Raw genomic sequence first — 23,930 nt, forward strand, 5'->3', positions numbered from 1 at the left:
TAAGAATCCGGGCTGGGCATTCCAGAGCGGGCGAGAGATGGCAAGAGCTTTGGCGGCGGCTCGTTTGGGATTCCGACGCCTCTTCTCCATCTCCGCCTTCACCCCTCCTCCTGCTGCCGCCCCTCCCCCGAAGGCAGAACCCTCGACGAACCTATTCGTATCAGGCATGTGTCGATCTCCTCCGTTCTGGTTCTATATGCAGACCATTTGATTCATTGTTAGAGTTTTCTCACATGAGTGAGTGCGGGCACACTACGATCGCGGAAAGTTTGAATTCGATTTATCCGTAGCTATTCTTGCCACTGCCATGCTTTCTCTCGAATTTATTTGTTCTGTTTGTTTTGTCTGTCTTTCTTTATGATAAATTATCAAGAATAGTTGCTACTCATTTTTCGCTCCTCTTTAGTGTGAGCGTAGTCTTTTATTTTGGTTGATACAATGTGCAAGCATGTAGTTGTATTAATAAAGCTGCTGTCTTTGGGGTTTTGTAAGCTTAGCCCATTCCACGAGGTATGAAAACCAGGTTTCTGCTAATATGGATTGAAGGCTGTGATGACTACAAAGATTCTAGGCTGGGATTTTGTTTAGTAGCTAGGAAGTTATGTGGTATCTTAATTTATGCTTTCTTGGCATCGATACATTGTCTTACGCTATAGTTGTAACACTATATTACTAAAGAATGATTGAGATTTTTAATTAGTTCACCTGTTAAATTATGAATTTTTCTTACTGGTGGTCATTGTATAATTAGAACAAACGAGACATTTGCTGGCATGTGTCTCAGGAGTTGTTTGGTAGCAGATTTGGGCAGTTTTATCCTGTCAAACGGTCCTCTTGGGCAACCTAAATCCACAAAATTTTCATTCCTGTTTCACCCAAAGTCTTGGATTTACTAAATTTGAGAGTTTGATGGATTTAGGAGATATAGTGAAAGAAACATGCTGGAAGGGAAAGAATACCGGTTTCGTCACTTTGCATGCAACCGCCTTTCGCAACTTCCGGCTTTGCTTGCAAGTGCCCATCACTAAGTCTCGCTTTCCTTGATGGTTTTGGGGAGGAGTGAAAGAGGAAGAAAAATGGGGGGTTTTGGATTGCTTCAATCAGGGAGGGTTATGGGAAGTAGCGGGAGAGGAAGATCGCGGGATTTATTTAATAAATCTATTAATTTAAATTATCAAGTTAAATAAATTACCATTATTTGTTTTTTAGGTAAACAGAAAATTTGTTAATATTTATTAAATTTATAATTTATTGAAGAATGATTATGAAGGTATTATTGAATTAATTTTTTTTATTTTATCAATTTAAGTAATAATCTAAAGTACTGATTTATTAGTAAATTCATATATTATATTAAACTATCATGCCAAATAGTTTTTAGGATTCAACAACATCAAAATTTACTAAATTCGTTTTTAGAAGATTTTGAACTAAATCCTATTTGAATTTAATCCCAGAACTTGCTAAATAGGTCCTTTATTTTTATTTTTTTTCCACATTATGATGATATATAAATTTACAAAAAGGTGAAAAGCTTTTTCTTAGTGTTGTAGTTTATCTACCATTGGAAGCATTTTATACTTTGTAATAGAAACATGAATGCATTCATGCGGCCACCATCAGCCTTTTTGTTTAAAAGATAATTAATTTTAGTGATATTTGTGTATATATCATTGAAATCTTTTTTATTCACAAAACTAACTTTTGATGTGTTTAAAATGAACTACCAAGCATATCTATTTGCATGCGATACAACCAAGTTATTAACATTTTTGCAATTAACTGAGTAAGAAAATTTGTAGTTATGTTGTGCTATTCAAGATTTAAATGATATAGTATAAATATAAATATTAGGGTGATTGTTTTGTAATAATGTAATGTTTACATGTTACAGATGTAAATGTCTTTTAATTTTATTAAGAATGTTGTGAATTGAGAGAATGTGTTTGGTAAGCTCAACATAAATGCATGGATATCATTTCATCCATAAATTTTGATTTTTATTTGCATGTTTAAATAATAATTTTTTTGGTTGATATTGCAGCCTCTTGCTTAATTTGCTATTTGAAATCTATGAAGTTCATAATTAAAATAAATACATGACAACACAAACTTGATCATTTTCAAAGCTATTCAAGAAAGCCAGTTGTTTAGACTTGTGTCTGAAATGTAAAATCTATACAGTATATTGGTTGATTAAGTGAATAAATGTGGATAATTATTAGTCTTCTATAACCTTAGTAGTTGTATTGGTGGTATGTGTAAGTTGCAGCTTTTGGACCTCTAGCCTATTTTATATTGAAATTATGTAAATAAAATTATGTCAAGAGAAGGGTGAAAGTCTTTTAAGTGCTATACAATAATCTGAATTCATGGGCGGAGTCAGCTGACCTTTCCACTTATTAGTTTTCCATGTTTAGATCAACTATAAGTTGGTTTCTAATAAAGGTGGCTGGGGAGCTATGAAAAACATACACAAATACGGGGACACATCAATGACATCACGCGATATAGGAACACAACATAATTGAAAAAATTAGGACACGACATGTCATGGATGTATTTTTATATTTAATTAATATATCTTTTTTTTTCATTATTCTTCTTTAAAGACATCACTAAACAAAGTATGCAAGAATAAAATTAACTTATATTATGAAACCTCATGCTTATAAAAATTAATTTTTTAAAACTAAACATATAATATGTTTCAAAAGAATTCATCTAGCTTTTCTATTTAAATTTTAAATATCCTATGGATAAACATATAATATTATGAAACCTTTGATGTTAGATTTTAAGGAATGTTAATGGGAACTTCAAATGAGAGAGGATGTGGATGAGGTAAAATTAGGGCTATATGTATATCTTTAATTTTCTACTTTTTGTGTTCCACTTCTTTTGATGGGGATGTTATTAGTAGAATTCAAGTTGGTTGGTTGATGTAGTGGAATGCATCAGACCTATTGTGTGCTAGAAAAGTACGGCTTAGACTTAAAAGGAAAATTTTATTAGATGGTGGTGAGTTTGTACTGCTTTGTGGTGTAGATAATGCCGACTATTGATGGAGAAGCATAAAGCTAAGTGTTGCTGAGATGAGAATGCTTAGGTGGATGAGTGGCTTGACACTTAGAAGCAAAAAATGTGAAACGAATGTGTCCTTGAAAGGGTTTGTGTAGCTTCAGTGGCAGACAAGACTAGAGAAACTCATGTTAGATGATTTGGTCACATTAAATGTTAACCATCTGATGATGTGGTTGAGTAGGACTGTTAACGTTATAATTTCGTACCAAGCTGGGGAGGCTCAAAAGCTGCTTGAAAAAAAATCAATCCAAAATTTGGGCTTGTAGCTCAACTCATTTATTTTGATCCAATCTCGATTCGAGCCGAAATTCAAATCAATTTTTGAGCGATTAACTATCTTCAAGCTAAATTCACTAAATTCATAGCGTTAACATCAGTAGGGATGTTAACATCAGTAGGGATGTTTATGATTCAATTTTGAGTTGAGCGGGTGCCAGCTTGAGAAGAATTCGATCCAAAATTTTGGCTCGTAGCTTGGCTCGTATATTTTGATTTGAGCCAAAATTCGAATTAATTTTTGAGCGATTAATGATCTTCGAGCTAAATTCACAGCCCTACGGTTAGGGGAGTAGATGTTTTAGATTCGATTTATGTTAAGAAAGATACAGGTAGACCTAACATGACATGGGCATATTGTATAAAATGATTTTAATTTTTTTAGAGTTAAATGAAATATGACACTCATAGGATACAATGGAGAAAAATTCATGTAGCCGATCCCACTTAGTGTGATAAAGGCTTGTTGTTGTTGTAGTTGTTGCGTCCTACTTTTTTCTCAAAGCATGTTGAACTCATGTTCGATGCATGCCGAGGCCTATCTTGGATTTGTTTGGTTTTGAAAAAAATTCAGACACATATTTTATAGTATCAGACAAGCTTCAGGGTGTGTCAGACAAGTGTAGGTGTCCGATACATGTACGACACATTGTTAGAAGTGTCGGTACTACATAGTTGAGGAGGTTAGGTCTAGGCATGCTAGTTTAGATCTTCCTTTGATCTATATATATTGAACTGAGATGTATGGATGTCTTCCAGGTGAAAAGGATTTTTTTTTTGAGCAAGTAGCTTCAACAAAATACGATCACAAAGCTTAAATTCTACATAGTCAAAGTAGCTCATGCAAACATTGCAAGTTAATAAAAAAGCTTGAAAAAATAATTTTAATAATGGCTTTGGATTTGTAATGTAGAAGTACCATAAAAGTAATCAAAAGGTGTAATTTTGTTGATTAAAACAAAAAAAAATTAAAAAAAGGGATTGTTACTGTACAAGGCATGTTTTCAAGAGAAGCAAATAAGTCATTTAAATTTGAACCAAAATTGATCTGTAAAAAAAATTGACAAGCCCAGAAACACACTATACAATTTAAGCCAATTTTGATGTGGGAATGCAAAAAAATATGACAGTAAAAAGGTTCCTTCATGAATGAGCAAAGAAACTTGTTGATATAAACAGTAAAAATGAGAAAGCTCAAAAGTTGGCAAAAATGTTATAAAAAAATGCCAAAGATATAATATTTCTTGATCTGATACATGTGGTTAAATTACTAAAGGGAAAAAGTGTAGCCATGGTAAGTGGAAAGTGGTTTTGGGATTTTAATTATGTTAAATGTTTTTGAGGTGAACATGGCAATCTTCTTGAATTATGCTGACATGAAGGAAATATGTTAGTGCAAGTTGGAGAATTATTAAATGGGATCTTTAATGAAGCAATTCTTGAAGGTTGGACTGATATAATTATAAAGTATACAGTACATTTATCGAAAATTTCAGATGGAGTCATCTTTGAAAAACATGCATAATGATAAAGGTTTTTGTCCGACTGAGATACCTGATTAGGTTAGAAAATTTTCAGAGGTATTGTAGAAATTTGGTTAACAGTTTTGTAAATAATCTTATACAAAGGCTTTCAAATAAATGGATATGTTACGTTCGTGACACCAATCAAGAGGAAAAGGAGATGCTCAATATGTTGATAAATACAAAGACAAAAAGTGGCTTGGAAAAATCATGTTGATCTCGAAGAATTTATTTAGTGTTATGTTAGGAAGATGTACTTCATAGTGTATATTTTTAACTAGTCGGTTTAAAATTTAGAGTGAAATAAAAGGATCTTGTATACTTTGCTTTCTAGAGCTTAAATGATTGATGATAGTAAGAAGTTATACTTTGGTTAAAGATTAAAAGCTGTGTCAAGGAAGAGTTTTTAAAACCCTCATGGTCAATGATTAATCTTGTATGTAACTGTGAATGACCCTAAGAGTTTTCTATCACAATCAAAAGTACATTAGGGATAAAGATTATATATACATATATATATATATATATATTTTTTGTTTTGGCCCTTGAGTATTTATTTATGATATTTAAAATAGGTTACTCTTATGTAATAGTTTTGTAGATATTTTATTTAAGGTATTTTTTGAAAAGAAATGATAAGCATTATAATGAATTAATTGAAGAACTTTCAATTATAGTGTGGTCATATTCAAGATTGATTTTTAGTTAGTATACTTTTTATTGGAGGCGAAGATGTTTCCTAAAAATATGCGAGTTATCTATTGATGATATAGTTTGACGAGTGATATATATTTTGAATTAAGTTATAGGTTAAGATAATATATGGATTTTTTATAAGACACGCACTTGGCATCATTAAGAAAAAAACTATTGAAGAACATGCATTTGGTGGGCGAGAAATTAATAAATATCAACCAATATTATTAAAACACGAAATGGTACATTGATGATGGATTTAATAGTTTGGATACGTGAAATGATAGCTCTTTTTAAAAATAATATGCTAACTTTTTGCATCTTGCAATTTTTGGCAAATTGTTTTGTATTATGATGATTACTTTTAGATTGAGAGCTAGAAAGGTTTTTTAGGTTTTATTTGGATATGGTTGAATGATGAAATATTCAAAATTTCAATGGGCATTTCAAAAAATTTAGTTTGGGACAACTTTTTTTTTGTTTTTTTTTAGTTTGGGACAACTTTTTTTTTGTTTTTTTTTTTGGAAAGAACAACATACAAAAACTGATGTCTGTTTGGATGAAATAAATTGGACAACACCTTCCCCACTTTTTAGTTAAGCAGAATGATAATTATCGTTGAGAAAGTAGCTATAAACTTCTGACAAGAAAGCTAACACATAATGCTACCCCAAATGAGCCAATACTATTTTCTGAAAAAAATACTTTCTATCAATTGAAGTTTCTATGCTTACCCACAATTGCTTTTGATATTAGTTTTTGGCTAATTACTTTTCATAAAGCAAGGATAACATAATCACCTTAAACGCACAGCCTTTTCTTGCAACAAAGCAGTGAAAAAGTTTGAACAAATATACTGACAGAGTTGTATTTGGCTTGAAAATGCTAAACAATGGGCAAAAGATGAACTAATCAGGTAGGTCGTAACTATTTATTTGAAAAGATTAGGAAAGAAAACAGATCAATAAGGGTTTTTTGGGGACAACTTCCTCACAACTTTACTTTCTAGTTAGCTACCATGCTCTTATTTTGTTACAAATTTCTTGCTACTATTTTGTTACTAATTTCTTGGTATTATCTACTTCTGAGAAATTTCTGTTGTAGGATGTGATAGTTATAACTATTTTTCTGCCGATAGTGGGTGAATATTGCGATAACCCATATTTCCATGTGCACGTTTCTTAACTGTTGAGAAGCTACTGTCTTTTTGCCCTTGCATCCTTGGAATATCAGCAGGCTTTTGTGGTAGATTTGCTACCTCGCTTGTTAAAGTATGGTTTTGAGAGAATCCGTAAAAGATGGAAGTTTTTTTGTTGAAGTGAATTATGATTGATATTTGCCATTTAAGCATGTTCAAATAGTCTTATTTGTTTGCTTTAGTGTTACCGTCTCCTCGATTCCCTCCATAAATTTGTTGTTTAAGATCTATCAAGTTTCCAATTTTAGAGTAAAACTGCTATCATCTTTGATTTCAAATAGCTATTCTACTGGCTTGCCCTCTTTCATTCTCAAAGCTATGCAAGCCAAGTTGTTTAGACTATACATAGATAGATAGATAGATATATGGTAGTCATGTGATGTTTAACCAAGAAGCATAATGAAACTAATGACAAGAAATTATTTCCATAATTTGAAATTCTAAAAATAAAATCTTAGGACTTGTTAATCTTCTAAATGTGCTGTTAAGAAAACTTAAATTGGAAATTTAATTTGACTCGAAGTTAGTATTAAAAAAAATATTAGTTGCATCAAGGAGATATTTTTTTTTTTAATTTTTAATTTGAGAAGTCTAGAAATATATCATGTGTCAGTTGTGTGGGTGTTGGAGTGGGATATGCAGAACTTATTAAGATAAAAAAACTTTACCTTAAACAAGTGAAATAATTGTTGATATAGTTGATCACCATAAATAAGTCGAAAGTTTTGGATTAACATATAGTAATTAAAGTCAAAGATATAAATTTTCAAGATGTAGAATTTGGTTTAGCTATTATGGAAGGAGAAAATGTGATTTGTGTTATAGCTTTGGTAAGAGATGAGATCCAACGATTCTATTCGTGTTATATGTTTTAAAAATGAAGATAATAGAGTCTTTAGGAAAGATGATTTAAAAAAGTTAGATGAGAGTACAATTTGATGAATTATTAAATGAAGTTTTAATGGAAGAATAATTCTTGGAGTGTAGAATGTGTAGAATCACTAAACATGTCATAGGATTAATATTAAAAAGAGAAGATAATAGAGTTTTCATGATAGATGATGAAAAGTGAAGATACGAGTTTTTGTTAAAGATGAAAAAAAGTAAGTTGAGAGTACAATTTGATGAATTATTAAATGAGATTTTACGGAGAAAAATTTTTGGAGGGTAGAATATGTAGAATCACTAATTGTGTCATAGGATTAATATTAAAAAGACAAGTGTTGTTATCTTTTTTTCTAGTGTTATTATCTTCAAAGAAGTTGCTTAATGGTAAAATTTTAAGTCCCAATTAAACATCCATTGAGGTTAGATTGTTTTGAGAGATATTGTAGAAGTTTGGAAATTTAGGGTTTGTTTGGTATAACTTTCTGTTTGTTTTACGTTTTAGACTGCCACTACAACTCTGTTTGGTAAACTGCTTTCTAAAAATTTCTGTGGTGGGAGCTATTTTTTTAAATGTGGTCTGCTAAAGTACAGTGTTTGTACGAAAACTGCTGTCTGATTTTTTTAAAAAAATTATATATTTATAATTCTCATTGTAGTTTTTTAATAAGTTATTTTATTTACTACAGCTTTATAGTCACTTTTTTTTAAGTTACAACAATCTCAAACAAACTCTTAGTCTCTCTTTCTCTCTCTCTCTATATATATATGCAATGTTACTACTTATTTTACAACAATTTGGTGGGAGCTATATATATGTATACCTGACTTGTCCCTGACTACTTGTTTTCTGCATGTTTTAAATTTATTTTACATTTTATTGAGTTTATCTATTTCTTTTTGTTGGGGTATTATTGTACTTGTATTGTATGGGTAGGGTGCTTCTTTTGGGCTCTTCTTATACTACTTTTATGTATCCTTTCTATTTCAATAAAATCAGCCCTTGGGCTTTTCAAAAAAAAAAAAATACATACATACATACATACATACATATATATATATGCAATGTTACTAATCATACTATCAACCACTGGGTTGAGTGGTATGCCTTTAGCTTTGAATGGAGGGCTGAGATTCTCAATTTTAAAAAATTACTACTAATGATTGGCTGCCCCAATACTATCAACAACTGAGAAAGAGGAGAGAGAGGCTATTAACACCCTCATTAGTCCTTATCGAGGCTATAAACCACTCAACCAACTCTCTTGTATGGAATCTTTATTTTTCTTTTGCAAATATAACATAATGACAATAAGAGATGACATTAACTATTTGTTAGGAATTATGCATAGCCTAAAGTTGATTCCCTTTGGTTAAGAATATCTAAACGGTTTATTGATTATTTAGAGATTATTGTGCGCCAAGTAATATCAAAACTGTTGGCTTTAGAGCATGGAATGTTTGATTCTATGAAGTGGGCATTGGGGCATGACACTTGGCCTCAAATCCAAAAATCTCATGGGGAAAAATTTCAATAGAGGGCATATAAAGTATGGTACTTGAAGCCTCATAAAAAGATCCTCTTGTTGGATGATTTCTTTCAAATGTATTTGCCTCCCCAATTCTCTATACTATTTTGTTGCCCGCAAAAATTCCTATTAAGAATACTAGGGAATGAAACATTATGATGATAAAAGCATTGAGTATATCTCACTACTTATAACACTCCGACGAAATCACTTCATACATTGGGTCTGTTTGGACTTGCTATAGCTTTTTATGAAGGTGGTTGCAAAGTTATTGTGAAAAAAGTAACTTTTTTAAAATCTAGAATGTGTATTATAAATTTCATTTTCGTGAAAAGTTAGAGCAAATTTCTTTTAGCTATCATATACTAGCAGACCTTATCACCTTCCCCCATACAATTTTTTTGAAAAGCAATAAAAGAGACAAAAACCAGACGAAGGTGCGGCAACTGTATGAAGAGCAAAACAATTAGAATATTGTTGCAAACAAACCCTTAGTGATATTTAAAGCTGAACTAAACTTTACACTTGAAGTTGAGTTGTGCCCAGTAATTCAATTTGTATTCTCAAATAAATTTTTTTTTGAGCTACTCGTACATTTTATTTTACTAAGTTCAATGTTTAACCATGTTATTCAATATTTATATGCATTGAGAAATAAAGGGGAATCCAACAGGCAAACCTAAAGACAACTTTGCTTGAGATTGTGTGTGTCCATGGTAACTGTTTGGTATTGGCTAAGTTACCCATTCTTTGGTTTGAATAGTTGGCCTAACCAACCAATATAGATGAAAGGAAAAATGAGATGGATTTTCGAGCTTTCCTTCCCCCTTTTATAATTGGTATTGTTGGATTTTTTAGGAAGATTTTTATTTTTAGTATCTTATATTATTATTATTATTATTTTCTATTTAATGATTTGGAATTATTGCTATGTTATAATTTCAATTTTCTTTTTCTTTTATGTGGAGTAGTGGTTGATTGTATTGCTTTCCTAACGTGGGAGCCACCCCTCTATTTATCTTGTAACCCTCTTATATGAAATTGAAGAGGAATAACTATTTGTCCCCTCCAAAAAATCACGTGGTATCCAAACCTAATCTCGTTAACATCTTCTGCATAGGATTTGTTCTGTGAACACTTGCCATACAACCTAGATTATAACTTTGTTGGGAAGGTAACAACCAGATTCCAAGATTTAGAGAACTGGATCGTGATTGGGAAGGCAACAACTAGATCATGATTGAGAAGGCAACACAGTCGCAATTAAAGCTCGCTGGGAAGACAACGATCAGATCACGACGCTTAGATAACAAGATCGTGGTATTTAGAGACCCAATGCATTCCTTATCCTTCCTCTGTCATCGAAGGTGTGCAAGTTTAGCCTGCATCCGAACTAGGGTGTGTTTCTTGTTTTCCTTGAGGTAGCCACCACATGTAAGCTGTTTTTCCTTAGATTTTGAGGGTATTGTACGAATCAACAATGATATTGGAAGTTCAAAAAATTTATACCGCATCGACTGGTTCTAGTAATTCTAAAACCATCTCACCCTATCCTGCAAGTCCTGTTATAGGTATATCAACTGAATATTTTCTTCATAGTTTTTTATTTTACCTCACAACTATAAAACTTAATGAACATAACTACCTCGAATGAGCTCAATCCATAAAATTGGTGATTGATGGAAGAGGCAAAATTGAGTATTTAATCGAAGAAATCCTAAAGTCCACTGCTAGCGATCCGAATATGAAAAAATGACAGTTTGAAAATTGTCTAGTAATTGCATGACTCATCAACTTCATTGAACCTACTTTAGGAAAACCTCATAGGCTATTTGAGATCTCTATACAAACTAAGAATTCCTTTGCAAATTATTGAATTGAAAACTCAAATTTGCAAATTTAAACAAAATAATCGTGATGTTACTACACAATACAACGAGCTGGTAAAATTATGAATGACAAGTGAACTTGACTCATACTGATAAAGAAGGGCGAAAAAAATAATGGTGTGAGCATTAAAAAAATCATGACATGCAAAGAAGACATGTTGGAAGCTTCATGGGAAATTTGCAAATTGAAAATCCATACTCAAACGTGAAGGTTGAGCTTATCAAGCTTCTGCTGAAGAAACTTAGGAGCCGCCTGCTAATTTGAATGCAGTCCTTTTCATCAAGGAGCAATTAGAGCACTTGCATAAATTGCTTCAATGTCCAAAATTATCCCCGACTCCGTCTTGCTCTTTAGTACATAAGGGCAACTCTCCGGTCAATGTTTTGTTAGATATTATTCCTAATTTTTTGGCATTCATGGATAATTGATTTTGATGCAACTGATCACATGATTAATTGCTCTAAATTATTTTCGTCCTATAAATCTTGTGCAGACAATCAAAATATAACAATTGTTGATAGTTTTCTCGTGGTAATTGTTGTGATCTGAACCGTCAAACTCCTCTTTGTTAACCATTCGCGATGTTCTTCATGTTCCTAACTATCCCGCAACTTTTTGTTCGAGTAAAATTATTGTTGATAATCAACGTCAAGCTAACTTCTATTCTGCTTATTGTAATTTCAAAAATTGACTAGGAGGAGGATGATTGATAGTACTAAGGAAAAGGATGGACTTAACTCGAATAGAAAATGTCTAAGTACTGGTTTAAATTATGTTTTTATTTCTAAATAATAAAATTATATTATGATATTATATGTTAGGTCATTCTAGTTTTCAATATTTAAAATACTTATTTCTCAAATTACTTCAGAATAAAAATCTGTCTTTATCTCAATATCAAGTTTTTTAATTTGCTAAACATCATAGTATATCATTTTCTACACAAATATAGAAACCTATACTATTTACTCTGATTCATAGTGATATCTGGGGTCTTTGTAGAAATTTCACATTATGGAAAAGCTTTCACTGATGATCACAATAGCTTAAGCTGGGTTTATTTAATGAACGAAGAATTTGAAGTGAAAATAATTTAAAACATTTTTTACACCATGATATACAATTTTAAAAAACCATTAAATATTTCAGAGCGATAATGATCCATAGTATTTCAACAATACTTCGAATCATTTCTTTCTTGAGAAAGAAATAATTCATCAAAGTGCCTACGCTCAAAAACAAAATTCTGCGGCTAAAAGAAAAATTAAGAACTTATTGTAGGCAGCTCGGGTGTTGTTATTTACCAATCATGTAGCTAAATATCTTTGGGGTGGAGTCGTTATTATTGCTATATTTCTCATAAATAGAATGCCCAATAAAGTATTAAATTTTGAAGCACCTTTTGTTGTTTTTCAAAAAATATTACCCAAGAATTGTCTCTATCTTACCTTGCTCTAAAGATATTTAGCTTTACTGTGTTCGTTCACATTCACAATTAAGGACAACTTGAAAATATGTGTTTGTTGATTATGCTCTTAACCAAAAGGGGTATAAATGCTTTGATCCCAATTCTAAAAAAAATGTAATGGATGTCATTTTTTTTTAATTGCAACATTTCTTTTATCTCATCTTCATTTGAGGGGGGCGATAAACAAAGATTTGTCTTCTGAGTTTTAGGATTTTCTTCAAACCAAAGACTCCCAAAATAACATAACCCCAACCTTGATTGCTCGACTTATAAACTCAAACGATATTTTATCAGGAGAGAGTGAATCAAGTGTTTTAGATGTTTGAGTTTCTATGGTGCCATCTCATGATGTTCATAACAAATGAGAAAATATAACTATGGAAGTGGTGTTGTTTGATATTGTCTACTCACGTACCATGTTCATCCACTTCATTTTTGAGTTCTAAGTCTTCCAATCCTGAATCTAAGCCTAGTTCAAATCCTGAATCTAATGATCAGCCTCCCAAATTCGGAAAAATTTTGCACCCAATATCCATTATTCCATTATATGTCTTATGAAAACCTCACCCACTTTCCATGTTTTTACCTCACAATTATCATGTATGGAGATCCCTAATACTGTGCAGGATGCTCTAAAAGTTATGAAGTGGAAGGAGACTATTTTCAAGGAGATGAAAGTTCTTGAAAAAATGACCTGAATTGGCTGATATACCTAGATGAAAGAAAGTCAACTGTTGGATGCAAATTGATGTTTATAGTCAAATATAAATCTTATAGCTCTCTAGAATGGTACAAGGATAGATTGATTGACAAGAGATTCATTCAGACCTATGACATTGATTACTTAGATATATTCGCCCCCAATTGCAAAACAATGATTTATGTATTGAGTTTTAGGATTTTCTTCAAACCAAAGACTTCCAAAATAGCATAACCCTAATTTTGATTGTTCAACCTGAATAACTCAAACGATATTATATTTGGATGAATCAAGTTTTTTAGATCTTGAAGTTTCTATAATATCATCTCATGATGTTCATAACTAATGATAAATAGGGAAAAAAAAAACTACAACAATAGTATTGTTTGATAGTGTCTAGTTGCGGCAAATGACAACACAAAAGAAAGGGTCTACGAATCATTTCCATTGCTTAGAATCTACAAGTCCAGGTGGTGTCCTAACTAATCCTTTATGTCATGTTCAGTCCACTTCATCTTTGAGTTTTGAGTCATGAATCTGAGCCTAGTTTGAATCCTGAGTCTAACGAGTCTAGCCTCCCCATTACGGAAAGTTTTTTCACCCAATATCTATTGTCTCATTATGTGTCGTAGGAAAACCTCTCACCCACTCTTTGTGCTTTTACTTCACAATTATTGTGTATGAAGATTCCTAATATTGTGCAAGGTGCTCTGAAAGTTTAGAAGTGGCCGGGGTCGTTTTTTAGGAGATGAAAGCTCTTGAAAAAATGGTACGTGGGAATGGACTAATCTACAAGAAGAAAGACAACCGTCGGTTGCAAATGAGTGTTTGCAGTCAAAATACTTTTGACATCTCTCTTGAACGGTACAAGGCTCGACTGGTTGCCAAGTTAGTCTATTTTATGGAATATCATGGGAGGATTTGCCAATATAGGATTTCAACAATCCGTTGTCCGGATAGTGGAGAAAATATGACAAAAATATGACAAATAAATGGATGGAGCGGAAACAGATTAGCTTCATCTTTGAGTGCGCAGTTGATCATTGAAAATCATGACTTCAGTGGTGGTGGCATAATGTTCAAAACTTTAAACAGATGTTTGAATGTTGTGGCATTTACATACATACCACACTAGTTTTATAAATTTACATATCTAAAGTCTAAAATTTCATATTTGCATATATAACACTCGAATCTTTGGCATCACAAAATGCCACTAATACTAACTTTTTAGGAATGAAATACATTTTTTTTCATGCACAAATTTATGGCACGAAGGCGTGATAAATATAGATATCAAACTTTAGATGTTAGATATGTAAATACATAAGAATTGTGTGTACGTAAATTTCCCTTGAATTTTTCACTTTTATTTGCCGTGGAGGTGGCAAATTGAGATCCTGAGTCATAATGACGGAGCACATAAACAATGCAGTGCAAGTTTTGTAGGGCTTGCTTCGTTGTTCTAATTATCAAACATGCCTATGCATTGTTAGTGCTGTTGTTTGAATTATGCTAAAGATACCATGCATTATTAGTGCAACTCTTTGTGTCATGTCTGAGCTAAAATGCCTGATTCAAATCTAGGTTACCTTCTTTGGTACATCACCTTATGTGGACTACTCTAATTAGAAGTGGACAAGGGTTGGCTAGTTACCATGGAACTATTTTAACTTATGTTGAGAATTTTGTGATGCCTTACTATATTTAAATTTAAGATGAAGTTTGCTACATGTTTTTGGTAAATTAAACTAGACTAGGGAATTGATGGAACCAATGATTAGAAGAAAAATAAATATTGGATGTTTTCAACAATCTGTATAGAACGCTAAAACATGAAAGTATGTTATGGAATGCTATAATTTATTGTATATTGAATAAGTTAATGTTTGAGTAGAGTGGGATAATGCGAAATTTTTCTATCGAACATTAATAATAGGGTGATTTATATAAGTTAATAATTTGCAAGGACAATGTAAATGCATTATTATTTTTTGATTTCTGATTGTATTGGATAATAACTTGAAAGTCCAATTCAGAGATGAAACTGAAGTATTATGATATCTACCATAGGATGGCAGGATAATTATAATTGGTGATTTGAATTAACATATACATTTTTGTAGGATGGATTATCAGAAGATTCAACATTGGTGTAGAATTGGTGTAGAATAATAAATTGAAATATGATGTGAAGAGGTGATAGCATAATTTGCGAAATTTTAAACTAATGATTCAATATTTAACTTGAATTTTTCATGAAGGGAAGCAAACGTAGACCATGGATGGACATGAAAAATCATTTGCAGAACCTTGAGAGTATAAAAAGCATATTTACAAGTATTTTAGGGCTTTTTTTCCCCCTAATTATCTAAGATGCCAATGCTTTATTAGTACAACTAGAGTCATACTATGATTCTTGATTCAACATTATGCATACATTTTGATGTATCTCCTAATGTGGATGCCACCCATGATTAAAATTTGAGGGTTGCCTCAGGGTAAACCACATCTCAGCATGGGTAAAAGAGGCATTCACCTCATTTGAAGCACATCTTGAGACATATATTGAGACATTTGCCTTATTGGGATTAGGTGGTGTGTGCTTTTTGTTATTTGATAACCCAAAGCCTAAGTGACAATATAATTAAACCTAGATTAGAAAAAAAAAGTGTGTTGAAGATGAAAATGGAGTTTAAATGTCATAATTACAAAAGAAAGATCTTACTTGACATTTTTTTTTTATAGTGGAAGGAACTAGGACAATGAAAAACGACGAGAAAATAACATAAGATGTTAGTATAAATTTTTACATAATTTAAAATTTTAAAGGTTAACATAGTGATTATTTTAATTAATATTTTTATTGAATTTTATTTATTAAGAAAAGGAAGATGATTAAGAAGATTGGAGAATTTTTGATACGAGTGCAGGATATGGGAGATGAGAGAGTATATGACTATGATGATGATTTTAATAAAGATGCTTTTAAGTGATGAGAGTAAAAATGACTTTTAAATTCAAAGTTCTAAGTTAAGAACCATTTTATTTTAAAACATGTTTACCTATTTATTTTTGAATTTTTATTGATGTTTATTCATTTGTCTTAGAGTTCTTGTTATTATTTAGTGTTTTTATGATGCTATTCTTGATATTTTTTAATTAGTTTCAAATATTTAACAAGGAGAAAGTTGAGCTCAAGTTTGTATGATATTATTTAGCCTTAAGAAGGATTACTCTCAAATGCATTATTTTTTCATTTTTTTTAAATCAATTTATTAGTTTAATTTTGAGGCTTATTATTTAAAGCACCTTCAGGGATATGTCTCACCTCATGAAAAAAAAAAGTCTTAATATTTGATTGTGCAAGTTCAAACGTTTGAGGACATTAACAAGTACGCAAAAGTTAGCTAGCTAGTTGTGGCACAACATAAACTTAATTATGGTAAAATTATATGAAGCTTTCTTTGGTGTTAAAACTAAGAAAAAATTTGCTACATTAAATTAGAAAATTGATCAAGAATGTTAAGTAATTAATGAACAAGTGATGAGAAGAATAAAAATAAATATCAAGTAGAATGTGGAGACTAAAGAATCTTGGAGAATATTATTAGCTATTATATTTTAGAGAAGTTAACATTTGAGGGTAGATGATAATTTAATTCAGAGATTAGACTTCAGAATTTATTATAATATATGCCATAGGAAGATATGCTAATTGTAGTTACTGGCTTAAATGATCATATTTATTTCAATAAGATGGTTTTGAGAGAATTCATCATGGGTTTAGAATGGTAAATAGAAATGTGATGTGAGATACTATATCTGATTTTGCAGTAGCATATAACTTATATTATATTGAACACAAGATATATGAGAGCTCTTTGTTTCATTAAAAATATAGCCATCAAACCGCAAACATTTTTTTTTTACTAGGAAGGATTGCAAAATCTTCTTACAAAGATTGTTCAGTGCTTTTATGATGAAGTTTAATTACACTTTTAAGTTGTTATTATGAACATATAAAACAACCAGGAGGTGGGCTTGGAAGCAGCCATCCTTTGAAGAAAGCGTAATAGCTCACTGGTTTAGAAGTACTTACACAAACAATAAAAAACCAAATATCCCTAAGATTATATAGTGGAACTTAATTTGATAAATTAATTTTAAAGATGCAACTAGAGAGGCAATTTGAAAGTTTGTCTGAAACAAACTTTCTGTAAAACGAGTTTATTTGCAATTAGATGATTGTGGTAAACATCTTAGAAGCTTCTAGAAACAGATTACCTATAATAATGAGATTTAGAGCTGGAGTGATGTTCAAAGAGGTTATTAAGAAAACAAAATGAATTTAAAGGTTGGCATAATTGATATGTTTAAGGCTTATAAATACTTTTATAACTTTTGCAATGAGGGTGGTCAGTTTGTTCATCTATGTAGTAAGGTTAGTACTTATAAGGAATGGGAGAAGGTGTTGAGGGAAGATATTTTTTTGGAATTAGCATAATTAATATATTTATGGAATATTTAACAGAATCATTAAAAATTTTTTGAAACTGATTTGAAAAAATACATAAAGATTAAGTTTTATTTATTTGATGGGATACATCTTCAGATTTAAATTATTGATTAGTAAATATTTTTTTTAATAGATCATTTCAAACAAACAAATATCGCATGATTAAAAAACTCTTGTGCTCATATTTGAGAATAAAAGTTATTTGAAATTGTGGTTATTATAAGTGGTTCGAAGTAAAAAGTTATGTAATATAGTATTGGGAGTGTGATAGAATATAAGCTTAGAAATGTTATGTTAGTATTGGAGAACAATTATTTTTTTATTTTTTTATTATTTATTATTTATTTTTTTTTGCCAAGGCACTGTGTGAATTCGGAATTCAAGGAGTTTTAAATAAAATATAAATTAATTACATGCCTTCTATAAATGCTCGTTATTTAGTTGGATGTAATAAAATATTATTAATTTTTATTTCTGTTATAATGCATTTCAAATATATGCATTTTAAGAATATGGAAAACGATGGTAGTGGTAGGAGGCATTCTCTGATGGGGTGGCAGTAGTCAACGATGGATGGTAGTGGAATTGATTGACGGGTAGCGGTGTTCAATAATAGCGATGAACGATGTATGGTATGTTAGAATTGATGATGGACGTTAGCAGTTGTGGGTAGGGAAGTTATGTGGTATATATTAAGACATGAACAATATTATGTGATTTTGGAAAATACACCAAAGAGAAAGTAAAAATGAATTCCAAATACAGTAACAAGTTATTTTTGATGTGTTTTTATTCAACCAGAAGTCAATTTTTTCAAAATTCCTACATTCCTTTTACTCTACGCAGCAATTAATTCAACCCAAATAGCATTTAAGAAAATTTGATATCGAAGTAACTTTTCTGCCATGGTAATTAATGGAAAGTACAAAAGGCAATGAAGGGATCGTCTTATGTTTTTTATTGATTTTAAAATGTAATATGATTGCATATCATACAAATTATTTTAGTACTCATTAATAATTAAATGTGATGTTTCAATGGATGCTTTTTGTTTGAGATATTAAAGTAATATTAGGTGAAATATTGGCTAGCCTTGTCATTTTGGAGTATCCAGAAATTTCTTTTTCATAATAGGAGTACTTAATGGATAATCATTATCTTTATAAATTTTTTGAATCGTTATAAAACTGTTTAAGGAATATGTGCGCATGTTATTTGCAGATGGCATAGTTGTGAGATGTTTATTGAAACTAAGTGAAAATTTAGAGTTTTTAGGTAATTTTGAAGATAAAGGATATTTAATTTTAATAGAATAAAGATTGATTGCATAGTTGCAATTTTTTAAGTGCGAAATTTTTTAATTGTGATACAATATTTCTAGGAAATCGAGTGATAATGAGTTGTTACATAGCTTCTAGAGGCTAGAAAGTTTAATTTTTGAAGCACAAAATTGCCGCATGAGCGCAATGTGATATAAGAATATAATACAGTTTTGTGTGGGTAGTGACCCAATGCTAACATGCAAGTCCACAATGTGAAGTTATAAGGAATACAAATTTTTGGAGCTATCTTAATTATCTAGTAACGAAATAAAGATACCTCGAGTATTGTTTTCTTACTGTAGAAGATTCCCCCTTCGAATTTTAGTTTTATAATTGTTGTGGACAACTAAGTTTTATTTTCTGATTTTGATGTTTTCCTCTTGGATGGCAAGCACTTTGCTGTAATCTGCCTCTATGCAAGAATTTAGGTCTCTTCCTTTGTTGGAGGAAGTTGATAATGCTATTATTCTTCCTAAACTAACTACACAATTCAAGGGAAATCCTATCATCTCTTATATTAATTCCATAAAATAGGAAAGTTCAAATTTAAATTTAAAACAGAAATTTATATAAACTATCCTCAGTATTCATTCTGATCATGTTTTTCTCTAGATCACCATCAATAGTCTTAAGATTTCTCGTTCATTCTAATTGATTGTCTGGCATTCGATGTAATATATGTTTACATTTGTGTATTTGTGAAACTTGGTCTTTATTATTAATGGTTTGATTTGAAAATTTTAATTTATAAGATGTACCGATGAGATAGGCTGAGAAGATTAATGTGGAAAGATAGTGAGGAAAAATGCAGATCAAAGTGATGAAAATTTGTGTGTCCATTTTCAGCAGTTCATTGAGCGAATAAATGATCTAAGCAAATTATTTTAATGTTATTCCTTTTATTTATAATTTTTTTATTTCAGCTAGTTTTGAGCATGCCTGTGAAATTGTGCTTATAAGAGCGAGTTGCCTTCTCATTCATTTACTTAGATCATTTATTTACGTAACTGATATGCTATCTCATCATGCAATTATTGCAAATTCATTTGCTTTGATTTCATGTGGCATCTTGATGGTTTAGGGTGGTTAATTTTGTTTTATTATTATTGGATTGACATCTGACTTTCTAAATTTAGATCAACCCAAGAGAGACAATTAACTACAAAATTTGATGCTTATAAATGACAATACTTGTGGCCTATATAATCAATTTTTGATTTGATAAAAAAGTTCAACCTTGTTTGTTCTTTGTTTGAGGTTGAATTTGAGGTTAAAATTTTTTTTGGAAACTAAAAATCTCACTTGAATTTATTCATTCAAAATCAAACTATAGGTTAGTCGATGTAAACTAGTGTGACTCAACTCAAAATCATTTTATTATTTACATAAAACCACACTTTTATGTCTTCTATCAATATACTCATTCATGCTATATATATTAAAAATACAATAGATAAATATATGTTTATTTTATTTTTCCATGTTATATGTAACTTTTATAAAGATTAAGTACGTGTAAATACGTGATACAAAGAGTTAACTAGATGTAGAATGAACTATAATCAACATAGTGGAGGCTTTTTGGGAACTTCAAATGGTATGGTGAATTAGAAGTAGTTGATTGAATAGTGAGTAGGGGTGTAAACGAGTCGAACCCGAGCGAGCCCGGGCTCAACCCGTGTTCAGCTCGTTATAAAATACCACTGTTTGTGTCGGTTCATTTATATTTTGAACACAAAAAAGTTGGTCGTGTTTGGCTCGTTTGCTTAGCAAGCCGAACACGTGCTGTTAGCTAACAAAGAACCATTTTAATAACTCTAGTTACATAGTCGTAGGATGTCAAGGGTTGGGGCGAGATTTAAATCTTATTTTTTATATTAAAACATCATTTAAATATAATTTAATATATTTTTATTCAATGTTTTTAATTAATAATTTTAATTGATTATACATCTTTGTAGTCTTGTGGTCAATTAAGTTATTTAAAAATACAACTCACGATATATGTGTGTGTATATATATATATATATAATTATTTCGAGCAAAAATGAGTCGAACACCAAAGAACAAATCTTCGTTCGTGTTCGGCTTGTTTGCTTAGCTAATGAATCAAGTGCGGGCATCTTAACGAGCCGGACACGAACTGTTCACGAACAACGAGCTCTTTTGACAGTCGTAATAGTGAGCAAAAGCTCTAGTTTAGCCTTTAGGCCTTTGACTAGTTTTACTCTTCATATCCAATCTGGATTTTATTGGTTGCTTGAATAAAGACTCACTATTCTTAGACAGAGAAGTAATAGATGTTCCACAAATATTAATGGCATGATTTTTTTTCTTTTGGTGGTGGGGGGGAAGTAACATTGGTGGTTAATTTGTAAATATCAATGTTTCGGGTGGTTTGTATATAATAATCCTGTTTTTTTTTTTTTTTTTTTGACTTCAAAAGTGAGGCATACAAATTCAGAAAAAAGAACATCATGAAAAAAGTTTGTCTATATATTAGGGAATTTTTTAAGTTGCCAATGGCATAAAATGAAATTTAATAAGTTAGAACTCCATTCATATGATCAATTGTAAAGGTGCATATCCATGACGACTAATATATAAGCTATTTGGATTAATTTTCTCTAGAACGACTCTCCATGAATGTAACAATATCATGCTTTTGTGTTGTATCTGATTTAATTTTATATATCATTCATTTTCTAGTCAAATTATCAGCTCTGACTAAAAAACCAGAAATGCAATGATTTAAAATTTATAATTAGCAATATTTTTGCAGTACAGCTATTTACTTTCTGATAAAGAGATAATTGCAGGCCTGAGCAAACGAACTACTTCCGAGGGGCTTAGGGAAGCCTTTTCAAAGTTTGGAGAAATTGTCCATGGTATGCTTCTTAAGAGATAACTTTGCACATCGCCGCCATCTTACTCGTCTTTTCACATTTCCTTTTGCAGCTAAAGTTGTAACTGATCGAGTTTCGGGATATTCAAAGGGTTTTGGTTTTGTGAGATATGCCTCAATTGAAGAAGCATCTGAAGGCATAAAGGGAATGGATGGGAAGGTGAGTAATTAGCCTTTTCATTATTATTTTCTTTGAAATCAATTAAAATGATAAAATGAACCCAATTGAAATTACTTTGCACTAAAAAAACTTTGGATTTATTGTTTATGTACATTTACATACATATCACCCAATTCTTATATATATTTACATATCTAACACCTACACTTCACTTTTTTTTTTTATACCATCCAGTTCTTCCATATCACATAAAAAATACCACTATATATATAATTAAGTGGTATGTATATAAATTTTTCGAAATTGTTTTATTCACAGTTTCTTGATGGTTGGGTTATTTTTGCCGAGTATGCTCGACCAAGACCACCGCCTTCTCAAGATCAACCATCACAGCCACAATCAAACTATGGATCTGCGCCATTTTCTCAATCTAACGCATATTATACATCAGCTGCCACATCAAACTATTCATCACAGACATCATCACCGCCGCCATCACAGCCGCAATCAAACTATGGGTCAGCACCATTATCTCAATCTACCCCATATTATACATCAGCCGCCACATCAAACTATTTATCACAGGCATCATCCCCGCCACCGCCGCCGCCGCCGCAATCAAACTATGGATCAGCACCATTGTCTCAATCTTCCTCATTTTATACATCAGCTGCCACATCCAACTATTCATCACCTCCGCCGCAGCCACAGAACTCTTACTATTCCCCTCAGGCAACACAACCTCCATTAAGCAATTCCTATTATGAAACACAGACTACACAACCTCCACAGAGCTATGGTGGTTCAGTGCAGTCACAGTCAGGCTATGCGTCGAGCTATCTCAACCATTCAAATGGGTCGATGCCTCCATTCAATCATTCATCTGAGATGTCTCAGCAGACTTCGAATTCATCGACGATGCACTCATGGTATTCGTCGCAGACTACACAGCCTGCAAGCCACTATGAATCTGCACCAGCTGTTAATTATTCTTCCGCGGCTCCACATCAAACAAATAATTACACTACTCAGAACTCAGATCCTGCATCAGGCTATACCCCCACTCAAAACAATTCAGCAAGAAATTGTGAGACGTTTGAGCCTTCCCCTGAACTGCGGTCAGACTATGAGTCTGGAAGGGCTGCCAACTACTAGGATTAAATCTCTCTTTTCTCTCTAAAATTTATGTAAGGTAATTTAAACTTTTAGAACTACGGAGACTGCTTTTATTAGAAGTTTTGTTGATGCTGTTGTTTTTAGAATATTACGGTGGATTTATGGACTACAGAGACTTGATAAGTTTGCTGCTGGTGCCGTTCTTATGAAGTTATTTTATGATGGCTGCTGTAATTGATGAATGTATGGTGGGATGGGTAATGATTCTTTGTGTTTTACTGATGTTTAGAGCCAGAAATCCTTGTGTAATGAGGATATATAAAATAATTTTATTATTTAGGAGAGGATAATAGACATAAATTTGTTTTGTTCTTAGCTAAAATGAGCTTATCATGATCAAACAATTTTTTATTCGTGCTCTCGTTTGTAATTTAAGATTAAAAAATTTATTCGTGTTCGACTTGCATAATGGATTATTCAAACACAAGCTACTTAATGAGCCGAATACGTGAACATTTTTTTGATAGCTCTAATATGTTAGAGTCAATTTTATTTTCCAAATAATTTTGTTAGCTATGGAGGTCTTTTTTTTCTTTGGGTTGGTTAATTACTAGGTATATTGGTACAAGTCTTCGCTCATCTTCAAGACATGAATTAGCCTACACAAATGCAAAGTAGATCAATACAGGTGGGATGAC

General features: G+C 31.5%; 1 protein-coding gene across 1 annotated transcript; it reads left to right on the plus strand.

Moving 5' to 3' along the window:
* LOC110032813 (serine/arginine-rich splicing factor 2-like) lies at window positions 1–23,466 on the plus strand. Its single transcript, XM_020736575.1, has 4 exons — window positions 1–164; window positions 21,910–21,978; window positions 22,049–22,155; window positions 22,435–23,466. Exons 1-4 carry the CDS (start codon window positions 38–40, stop codon window positions 23,269–23,271), a joined length of 1,140 nt encoding a protein of 379 aa, XP_020592234.1. The 5' UTR covers window positions 1–37; the 3' UTR covers window positions 23,272–23,466.
* Window positions 23,467–23,930: the final 464 nt, after the last annotated feature.

Source organism: Phalaenopsis equestris, unplaced genomic scaffold (assembly GCF_001263595.1).
Source record: "Phalaenopsis equestris unplaced genomic scaffold, ASM126359v1 Scaffold001032, whole genome shotgun sequence".
Taxonomy (NCBI): Eukaryota; Viridiplantae; Streptophyta; class Magnoliopsida; order Asparagales; family Orchidaceae; genus Phalaenopsis; species Phalaenopsis equestris.

Excerpts from the sequence above, each read along its gene's own strand:
- LOC110032813 (XM_020736575.1), top strand. The coding sequence starts at position 38 with ATGGCAAGAGCTTTGGCGGCGGCTCGTTTGGGATTCCGACGCCTCTTC. Across the intron at positions 21,979-22,048 it reads GTTTGGAGAAATTGTCCATG|CTAAAGTTGTAACTGATCGA; the intron begins GTATGCTTCTTA and ends TTCCTTTTGCAG. Across the intron at positions 22,156-22,434 it reads TAAAGGGAATGGATGGGAAG|TTTCTTGATGGTTGGGTTAT; the intron begins GTGAGTAATTAG and ends TTTTATTCACAG.